The 10,538-nt window shown below is 55.6% G+C and overlaps 1 protein-coding gene across 1 annotated transcript; it reads left to right on the forward strand.

The window, feature by feature from the left end:
* The first annotated feature begins 2,761 nt into the window (after positions 1-2,761).
* FOXH1 (forkhead box H1) lies at positions 2,762-9,734 on the forward strand. Its single transcript, XM_048482687.1, has 4 exons — positions 2,762-3,088; positions 6,720-6,824; positions 9,035-9,605; positions 9,682-9,734. The coding sequence occupies exons 1-4, from the start codon at positions 2,762-2,764 to the stop codon at positions 9,732-9,734; spliced, it is 1,056 nt and encodes a 351-aa protein (XP_048338644.1).
* The last annotated feature ends 804 nt before the right edge of the window (positions 9,735-10,538 follow it).

Genomic DNA, 10,538 nt, shown 5'->3' on the forward strand with positions numbered 1-10,538 from the left:
CTTTGGAGCGCCTTCCTATCTGCCACATGGTCCTCTGCTACACCAGCCTCCCTGCCTGTCAATTCCAACATGTCAAAAGTTTGCAAAGCATACGTTTGGCTATCTGAATCTATTCTCCCGGGTTGTGTGCACCTGCCCGAAGGTAGAGGCTGCTGTTTCAAAGTCACTCCTAGAGAGTAAGCTGGCCACATTTGGAGAGGCAGTGAGGTGTAGTGATTAGAGTGTCCGACTAGGGTCTGGGAGAAATGGCGTTACAGCCCCACTCTGCCACGGAAACTCTCTGGGGGCTTTGGGCCAGTCACACACGTTCAGCCGAAGGGTGCCCATCCGGGGCTGCCCAAACTTTTGGGCACCCTTGTTCTGTATTCCATTTTCTGCCGTGGCTAAACCCACAGCCATTGGCCAGAGGGCACAGCTGCCCCTACTATGAACCCCAAGCAAGTGGCATTACAACGTGCACAGCCTCGGCACTGGGAGGTCACATTATTGATTGATTGATTGATTACATTTATAGACCGCCTCACCCCCGAAGGGCTCGAGGCGGTTCACAAGTTCGGCAATGACCACTGCCGCAATATATAACCATAGAAGAACCCCAATAAACAAGATGCATCCGCAATTACATTAAAATGCACAAAACAAAATAAAACAGCGGAACATCAATCAAAGAACAGCGCCTGGTCAGAAAAAGGCTGGGGGGGGGGGGGAGGCAGGACCGAAAACAAAACCGCGGCCCTGCCAGAATGGAAATGGCAGCCTCTGACCACCCTCTCCCCCCTCCCCCCGCTGCTCCCTCTAACCCCGCCCACCCCCCAAGATTCGCACTCAGTCACGCAACCATCTGGAAGCGAGGAGTCAGCTTCTGTATTGTCGAAGGCTTTCACGGCCGGAATCACTGGGGTGCTGTGTGGTCCCCAGGCTGTGCGGCCGTGTTCTAGCAGCATTCTCTCCTGCAGGCGAAACGTCAGGAGAGAATGCTGCTAGAACACGGCCATACAGCCCAGAAACCACACAGCACCCCAGTCAGAAGAGTTTGGATTTATACCTTGCTTTTTTCGACAGTAGGAAGACTCAGGGTGGCTTACAAACTCTTTTTTCCTTCCTCTCTTCACAACAGACACCTTGTGAGGTCAGTGGGGCTGACAGAGTTCAGAGAGAACCGTGAGCGGCTCAAGGTCATGTGGAGGAGCGGGGAAATAAATCCTGTTCACCAGATAAGAGCTGGCCACTCATGTGGAGAAGAGGGGAAACAAATCCAGTTCTCCAGATGAGAGTCCACCCGCTCTCTTAACCACAACACCAGTGTTGTGGCTCTCTGGACTGTGTTACTGTGCAAAGGATGCGTTATCTGTGTGTATTATCTTGCTTGTTGTTTCTGTGACACTCAGGGTAACAAACCCCGTTAAGCACCTTCTGCTCTGGTTTCAGATCCCGGTCCAATCCCCATCTAGGGTCTCGTTCTGCTGATCTGTTTGATGCGCGCTCTGGAATCCACCTTCCCTTGACCCTCACAGGGAAGGCAGACTACGTAGGTAGCGCAGAAATTAATCCCTGCGAGGAAGACACTTTCCTTCTGCATTTTGGCCCAGACACAACACCACAAGCCTCTATTGGCACATAAAACAGGACAAATTTTTAAAACAAAACAAGGTTAAGAAATACAGTTAAAACTACTAATTTCCAGTATAAAATTTGCAACAGTTTCACAAAAGAGCACAACAGAGCTGTTCAGGAGATTGGGTATCTTATAACACTCATGCCACTGAGAACATTGCAAGAAAACGGGATTCATGTATTTCATGCGTATCTTATTGTATTTAGGGCATAGAAACAAAGAGTGGTCAAGTGTTTATTTTGGCCCAGACTATTTTGCAGCGTGCCGTCCTGAGTCCGGGCAACGGGGACAGGTGGTCTAGAAACAAAACAAATAAAATAAACTCATCGTTGGCTGCTTTGAAACATGGCAAATGGTGAAGAAATAAACGACTGGAAGAAACGACCCGGCACCTGCGAAGCCCTCCTCGGAGGCCTGGGTTCAACTCCAACCAGGACATGCAAAGGAGCAGCAGTGGCGTCGGAGGTTAAGAGCGCGTGTATCTAATCTGGAGGAACCGGGTTTGATTCCCAGCTCTGCCGCCTGAGCTGTGGAGGCTTATCTGGGGAATTCAGATTAGCCTGTGCACTCCCACACACGCCAGCTGGGTGACCTTGGGCTAGTCACAGCTTCTCGGAGCTCTCTCAGCCCCACCTACCCCACAGGGTGTTTGTTGTGAGGGGGGAAGGGCAAGGAGACTGTCAGCCCCTTTGAGTCTCCTGCAGGAGAGAAAGGGGGGATAGAAATCCAAATCCAAACTCTTCAAAGTCCTCTTGGGTCAACCGTCAAAGGCTCTGACCGCCGGAGTGCCCAAAGGCAGTGGGGGTCCGGTCACTCTGCCCAAGATTGCTCCCTTTGACCCATGGCTGTTTGACCGCAGCCCAGGGTCAAACGACTAGACCTGGCAGTTCACTTCCTGGCGGTGACCTGGAGCCCGGGGCCTGGCAGGGCAGTGCCCGCTCCAATCCACAGCCCCGCTCTTTGTCCGGGCCTGTGTGCTTTCCCCTGGTGGGCTGATGGTCAAGCCGGCCGGCTGGTGTGGATCCTGACCGCCCCCGGCCTCTGGTGCGTGCCCCTCCGCCCCGCCCCCGGCCAGGTGATTAGTGGGGCGCTGCTAATTGCCGCCCCCCTGCTGGCAGGTGCCACCAGTCTGCCTCCCCCATCAGCATGAGAAAAGGCCCCGAGGGGGCGGGCGGGGCCCAGCCCAGCCCCGCCCCGCCCAGCCCAGAAGAGGCCAGGCTCGCCCCCCCGCCCCGCAGTCGCCCAGCCGTCCAGCGGGCCATGGCCCTCGCAGGCACCCAGCCGCCCCCGGAGGCAGAGCCCCCCGGCCAGCCGCCGGCCCCGGCCCCCCAGGAGAGCCCCGCCGTCGGGCAGCGCCGCCAGGCCAAGAGGAAGAAGAAGTACCGCCGCCACGCCAAGCCCCCCTACACCTACCTGGCCATGATCGCCCTCGTCATCCGCGCCGCCCCGGCCAAGCGCCTCAAGCTGTCCCAGGTAAGCTCACCTGGCCTGCTCCCCCCCCCCCAGCCCGAGCGGGGCGCGGGGAGGCGGCCGTCGGGGCAGCGCGGGTGGGGTGGGGGGGGGGCGGCCAACAATCTCGCCCGTCGTCTTCGGGGGGAGCTTTTCCCGGCGGGGGGGGGGGAAGCCTTCGACGGCAGCCCAGGGGTCGGCGGAAGAGGCATCGCCGTCCTCCTGGCGCCTGCGAAACTCCCCGCCTCGGGACGTCGCGCCGCTCGGGCGGGCAGCGGCAACGGGCTGGGAACGTCGGCCCCTTCGACGACACCCCGCCCCCCCCCCCGCCTTCCTCCGTCGACTCTCCGGCTGCTGCTGCCGCGTGGGGGGTGTTCGAGACTCGCTGGAGCCCTGGCGGGGCAGAGACCCCCTTCGCGGCTGGGCCGGCGCTGCTGTGGCCTCGTGGGCGCTGCCGCCGGGGCTCATGGCGGCCTCCCGGGCCGGACCGTGAAGTGGGTCCCCTCGAGGCCATCGCCGCCCGCCCGCCAGTCCACCGTCGGGGCCCTAGAACAGTGAGGGCGAACCTTTTCGAGGCCGAGTGCCCAAATGGCAACCCCAAACCTACTTATTTCTGGCAAAGGGCCAACACGGCAATTTAACCTGAATACTGAGGTTTTGCCTTTAGGAAAACACGCCGTCTCCCGCCAGCGCGTTACTCGGGCGTTTCTGCGTGGTCGCCGGTACTTTGCTTTGAAGCAACCATGCAACTCTTTGAGCGGGTGAATCACGACCCTAGGAGGGTTTACTCAGAAGCAAGGCCCATTGCCAGCAACCGAGCTTACTCTCAGGTAAAGGATCACGCTTTAGTTCTCCGCATGGAAATCAGTGGGGTTTAACAGCGCTTAACAGGGTTACCTACACTGCTTCCCCAAAACTAGGTCTTAGGAATCTCCCCACTCCGAGGAGGGAGGGAGAAAACCTCTATGGGACCGACTGACTTGGGAGTTGGTTTACTCCGAAGTAAAGCCGGGCTCAAGGGGGTTTACTTCCGAGTAGGCCCGGGCAGCGCAGTGGGCTCCTCCCAAGCAGCCGGGGGCTTTTCTTGCCCGGAGCTGGTTACCCCGGGTTTACTGCAGACACCCTTCAGGGGTCCCCGGCGGCTTTATGGTAGCCAGAAGACCCCACTCAATGCATGCTGGGGGTCCCGGGCCCTTCTTAAGTTCTCTCGGCCTGACCTACCTCACAGGGTTGTTGTGAGGACAGCGGGAAGTCAGCCGCTTTGAGTCCCCATTGGCAGAAAGGTGGCGGTGGGGCCATGGAACAATTCCACAACGTTGAAATTGCAACTGCTTCCTGCCTGCCCCAATGGGGGGCTAGCGGGTGGGGTGGGGGCTCAGAATGACCCCCCCTGGGAGTGCCTCTGGTGATCAAAATGAATGGCTTGCCAAAGCGAGGGAGGGAATTAAATAGCCATTTCAAACCTGTAGTCACTCGAGCGCCAGCTTGGACCCCCCGGGGTGCCAACTCCAGTTTGGGGCATTCCTGGAGATTTGGGGGTGGCGCCTGGGATGGGGAGACATCTCTGCAGGGGTGTGGAGGCCCAGAGTCCACTCCACCTGGAGGGCAGCCATTTTCTCCAGGGGAGGCACACCTCTGCTGCCTGGGGGTCATACCTGGAATCTCTAGGTCTGCATGTCGGGGGTGGACTGGATGGCCCTTGTGGTCTCCTTCAGTTCTATATGTCTACCTGGAGGTTGGCATGACAACCAACTGCCCCGGCAGCAGTGGCGCAGTGGTTAAGAGCAGGTGCACTCTAATCTGGAGGAACCGGGTTTGATTTTCCACTCTGCCACTTGAGCTGTGGAGGCTAATCTGGTGAACCAGAGTAGCTTGTGTACTCCCACACACGCAAGCTGGGTGACCTTTGGCTAGTCACAGTTCTTCGGAGCTCTCTCAGCCCCACCTACCTCACAGGGTGTTTGTTGTGGGAGGGGAAGGGAAAGGAGATTGTCAGCCCTTTTGAGTCTCTTTACAGGAGAGAAAGGGGGGGTATAAATCCAACTCTTCTTCAATAATGACCTCCCCCTCCATTTGAAAAGACTAGCATTCGGCTCTGAACATTTGCTCATGTGTGGCCAGAGATGGCCAGAGCCTTTTCACCACCAGCCAGGCCGGGCCTCTTTGCACTTCAGGGTCCGAGTGGACCCCGTCTAGCCCACCAGCCTGCCTCCAAGAGTGATCAGCCAGCTGCGTTTAGGAAACTTGCCCGTAGGATGGGAGGACAAGAGCCTTCCCCAGCAACTGGGACCGAGGGGGTATACTGCCCCTGGACATGGAGGCTCAACTGAACCATCACAGCAAATGGGCAGTTGTTCTTGTGGGCTTGGCTTGCGTCCCCTTACCAAATCTGTAACATGCACTCTCCCACTGCTCTGTGGGGCCAGGGCGCGAGAACCTCCTAGTGGCTTGGGCCCAGCGTAATGTAATGGTTGGAGGGCAGCACTGGGACCCGGGAGAACCAGATTTGAATTCCCACTTCTGCTTATAGAAGCTTGCTGGGCAACTTTACATCAGTCAACCTTTCTCAGTTTAACCTACCTCACAGGGTGGTTGTGAGGATAATACAGTGAGGAGAGAAAAATATGCAGGCCACCTTAGGTGCCCTTTGTCGCGGGAGGTGTTGCATCATGCTGCACATGGGCCAGCACGAGAACGGTATACTTTGGCTCTTGTGTTTTCCACCTCTGGCACCAAGATACTTAATTTATTTTTAATGTAATTAAGACTGAATAGGCTGCCCCTCCCCTTTTGGCCTTGGGGCAGCTTACGACATAGTTTAAAAATACATATAAACAAACTGATTACCCCACTCCCCTACATTTGTGAACCACCACCCCTCTCCTATTGCTCACATGACTTCTTGTAGGGTCAGGCTGTTTCTGGTTGTAGGGCAACGAGGATGATTGAGGGACTGGAGCACCTTCCTTATGAGGAGAGGCTGCAGCGTTTGGGGCTCTTTAGTTTGGAGAGGAGACGTCTGAGGGGGGATAGGATTGAAGTCTACAAAATTATGCATGGGGTAGAAAATGTCGACAGAGAGAAATTTCTCTCTCTTTCTCACAATACTAGAACCAGGGGGCATTCATTGAAAATGCTGGGGGGAAGAATGAGGACTAATAAAAGGAAACACTTCTTCACGCAACGTGCATTTGGTGCCTGGAACTATAAGCTGCCACAGGAGGTGGTGATGGCCAATTTCACCTGGATAGTTTTAAAAGGCGCTTGGACAGATTTTATGGAGAAGTCGATCTATGGCTCCCAATCTTGATCCTCCTTGATCTGAGGTTGCAAATGCCTTAGCAGACCAGGTGCTCGGGAGCAGCAGCCGCAGAAGGCCATTGCTTTCACCTCCTGCAGGTGAGCTCCCAAAGGCACCTGGTGGGCCACTGCAAGTAGCAGAGTGCTGGACTAGATGGACTCTGGTCTGATCCAGCAGGCTAGTTCTTATGTTCTCTTATGTTCTTAATGAAGGGGGTGGTGACTTTGAGCATGTGCAGAGTTGTAATTTCTCTCCCCACGAAAACACAGCCAGCCTCGGCATCCTACTGGGTCAGTATGAAGTCCTGTGGTCGAACATGATAATAGCCCTCCCTTCCACTTCTCTTTCTTTCAGATCATCAAGGAAATCAGCGCCCTCTTCCCCTTCTTCAAGGAGGGCTACCAGGGCTGGAAGGACTCCATCCGGCACAACCTCTCCTCCAACGACTGCTTCTCCATGGTAACTACTAGTTTGTTTTTTTTCCATTTCTGTTCTGCCATCCCTTACACCGGCAGCTGCCAACACAATCACGCACAAAAAAATCAAAATTAAAATCAATTCCAAATTCAGGTGGCAATTGAAATTTCACATAAATGCTGTAAACTTCCCAATTCCAATAGATGCAAAATGCAGCAAACTGACCCAGAGAAAAACACCCAAAGTGAAAATCAGAAAAACTGAGAAAGGAGGGAAAGAAAGCTTGCAGGAAAGAGGAGGGAGGTCACTTAGATGGAATAATTATTGCTGCCTCAACCGGACACCTGGCAGAACTGCCCCATTTTACAGGCCTTGTGGGATGGCCTCAGACCCCTCCGGGCCCGGGTCTCACTAGGTGGGCTGAGAGACCCTGGATGGAAGGGATGGGAAGGCTGGCTCAGGACCCCAACCCTGGTAGAGCACTCTTCTCCTTTCCTCTGGCATGACAGGTGGCAGAAGAAGAAGAAGAAGAAGAAGAAGAAGAAGAGTTTGGATTTCTATCCCCCCTTTCTCTCCTGTAGGAGACTCAAAGGGGCTGACAATCTCCTTGCCCTTCCCCCCTCACAACAAACACCCTGTGAGGTAGGTGTATTGAGGGAGTCTCGGTGAAGCCGGTGATCACCCCAAGGTCACCCAGCTGGCATGTGTGGGAGTGTACAGGCTAATCTGAATTCCCCAGATAAGCCTCCAAAGCTCAGGCGGCAGAGCAGGGAATCAAACCCAGATTAGATACACGAGCTCTTTACAAGGTTTGGGGTGCCAGTCCCTGAGTCCCAGTGCTATGAGGGCCCAATTGGCCATGCTGGCAGGGGCTGATGGGAATTGTAGTCCATGAACATCTGCAGAGCCACAGATTGCAGACCCCTGTGTTACATGAACACATGCAAGGGAAGAGGTGGCATGCAAGGGAGGGAGGGGGAGGGGTTTTTGAATCTGACCCCTGGTCCTTCAAGGTCAGCATTGCTGACTCTGGCTGGCAGCTGCTCTCCAGTATCTCATTGAGCCACTGTCCTTTCTGATAAAAACGAGGCCTTTCCTGCTACCTGGTCCTTTTAATGGGAGATGCTGGGAATCGAACGCGGGGCCCTCTGCATGCCAAGTAAATGCTCTGCCACTAAGCCTCGGCCCCAGCTAAACATGGCCACCCAAAGAGGGACTTGAAACCTGGACCCTCAGATTAGAAGTCTGATGCTCCACTGATGGCTATCCTGGAACCTTTTTGTTGGCTCTCGCGAGCAATGTTTTGCTTGCTGGCAAAACAGGATACTGGACTATATGGACCACTGGTCTGATCCAGCAGGGCTCTTCAGATGTCCTCAGTCTCTGTGTCGTCCAGCAGCAAGACTAGAGAGATCCTGGGCAGACAATACTGGGCTAGATGAGACACCAATGTTATCAGGTGGCTTTTTAGGCGAGCCAGCGTGGTGTAGTGGTTAAGAGCAGGTGGATTCTAATCTGGAGAACCGGGTTTGATTCTCCACTCCTCCACCTGAGTGGCAGAGGCTTATCTGGTGAACCAGATGTGTTTCCCAACTCCCACATTCCTGCTGGGTGACCTTGGGCCAGTCACAGTTCTCTCAGGACTCTCTCAGCCCCACCTACCTCACAGTGTCTGTTGTGAGTGGGGAGGGCAAGGAGATTGTAAGACCCTTTGAGTCTCCTTACAGGAGAGAAAGGGGGGATATTATAAATCCAACTCTTCTCTTCTTCATGTGAGGAGCAGCGTGGTTTGCTATGGCCTTAGATCAGGGGTCTTCAAACTATGGCCCTCCAGATGTTCATGGACTACAATTCCCATCAGCCCCTGCCAGCATGGCCAAGTGGTAGGGCTCATGGGAATTGTAGTCTGGAGGGCCATAGTTTGAAGCCTTAGATGCATAGAGTTAGAAGGGCCCTCCAAAGTCATCTAGACCTACCTTGTCACAACACAGGAAATCATTCTGCCGAGTCTTGGTGGTCTCCCTTCCATGTAGTGATCCTACTTAGTTTCCAGGATCTTTCAAGAGATTGGGCTACCCCATGCTGTTCTCCCTTCTAGTAATTTTATGGGTGGCTGTTTTTATGTGGCACCCGGAAAGGTTAAAGGGATGGCAAACCTTGTGGGGAACCCCCCCCCCGAAAAGGGGACCATGTTAATTCTCTCCGAGCCCCCCGAGCAGTTCTGACCTCTCACTTTTCTCCGTTTCCTGCAGCTTCTGAAGGATCCGGCCAAGCCCAACGCCAAAGGGAACTTCTGGACCGTGGATGTGGACCGCCTCCCGCCAGAGGCGCTCAAGCTGCAGAACACCCCCATCTCGCGCCAGGATGAGGTGACCTTCACCCACGACTTGACCCCTTACATCCTCCACGGCCTCCCTTTCACGGCCTTGTGTCAGCCTGGCAAGTGGGCGCTACCTGTGGCTCGGCCCCTCCCGGCCAGAGGTGCGGCAAAGGCCTCCCAGCCGCACCGGGTCAGCTCTTTTGCTATTGAGGACATGCTGCCCAACTTGAAGAGGGAGGATTCGAAGCTGGAACCAGAAAGAGCCGCTCCTGCATCCTTGCCCTCCCCGCCCGCTGCAGCCCCAGACAGCCAGGGCCTGTCCCCGGGGAGTGGCGACTCCTCTTCCTGGAGCGACGGGAGCTCTTTGGCCTCTCTCTCCCCGGCCAGGCCTCCCCAGTTCCTCTGCGCCTGCAGCAGCAAGGTTTGCTGCATGTCTCCCAACCCCACAGTGTGCCAGTTTCCCATCATGCCCTGGGGCCAGCTGCCCGCCTCTTACACCGCCGGCATGGCCTCCAACGGGATGGCCCCTCCACCGCTCCCGCTGCTCTTTGCCGTCCCGCCTCCGTCCTCTCTGCCTAGCTGCCCGTACAGCCCCGCAGCCTACTTGGATTCCGCCTATTGGAACATGGTAGCAGCACCGCGCGCCGTGCCGCTTCTGGGGCACACCTTGGACCAGGAAGCTGCCCTGCAAACTAGCAAGGGCACGCATGCTTCCAGCTTTGCCCCTCCCGCTTGGTACCCCCTACCAGGCGCTTCTGCCCTGTTGAATACCGGCCTGTTTCAAGCAGCCGCTGATGGGGCACAGCCTCAGCCCAGAGGTCAGCCCCTGTGGCTATCTCAGCCCTACCTACACACCCGCCAGCGTCCGCCCAACGAAAACGGTTTCGCTTGCTCCATGTGGCACTGAAGAGCGGCCCCTCGCCACCTGGAAGGGGACGGGACAAACACTCCAGGCACCGACAGACCCTGCTAAAGACGACGCTTTGGAGACCCTCCCGGCCATTTGCAGTGAGCCCTGACTCAAAGCCCGGGCAGATATAGAAGTTTCCTAAGGCGGAGACGCTACCAGACTCCTGTGCAATAATTCTGTTCCAATAAACTTAATATTGATACCCTTCTGGAATTGCAGACTCCATATGTACCTGACTGGGGGGGGGGGGGACCTTTGACTCCTCAAAACTCGTAGCCTGAAAATCTTGCTGGAACTTGAATCTAGTTCTTGGTGGATCAAGTTCTTGCTGGAACTTGAATCTAGCTGCTACCTTCTGAAACTATTCACCCCAAGTGTGTCCCTGTCAGCATGTACCTGTGGGGCTCTTTCACAAGTGACGCCAAGAACACCTTTTTGTCTTGGGCCTTGAAAAAGGTGCCAACAGGCTGAGCTGCACCGTTTTCTACCTGGACACAGAAATGGCCCCTTGTGGGGTTCATTTTTT

Source organism: Sphaerodactylus townsendi, unplaced genomic scaffold (assembly GCF_021028975.2).
Source record: "Sphaerodactylus townsendi isolate TG3544 unplaced genomic scaffold, MPM_Stown_v2.3 scaffold_19, whole genome shotgun sequence".
NCBI classification, from domain to species: Eukaryota; Metazoa; Chordata; class Lepidosauria; order Squamata; family Sphaerodactylidae; genus Sphaerodactylus; species Sphaerodactylus townsendi.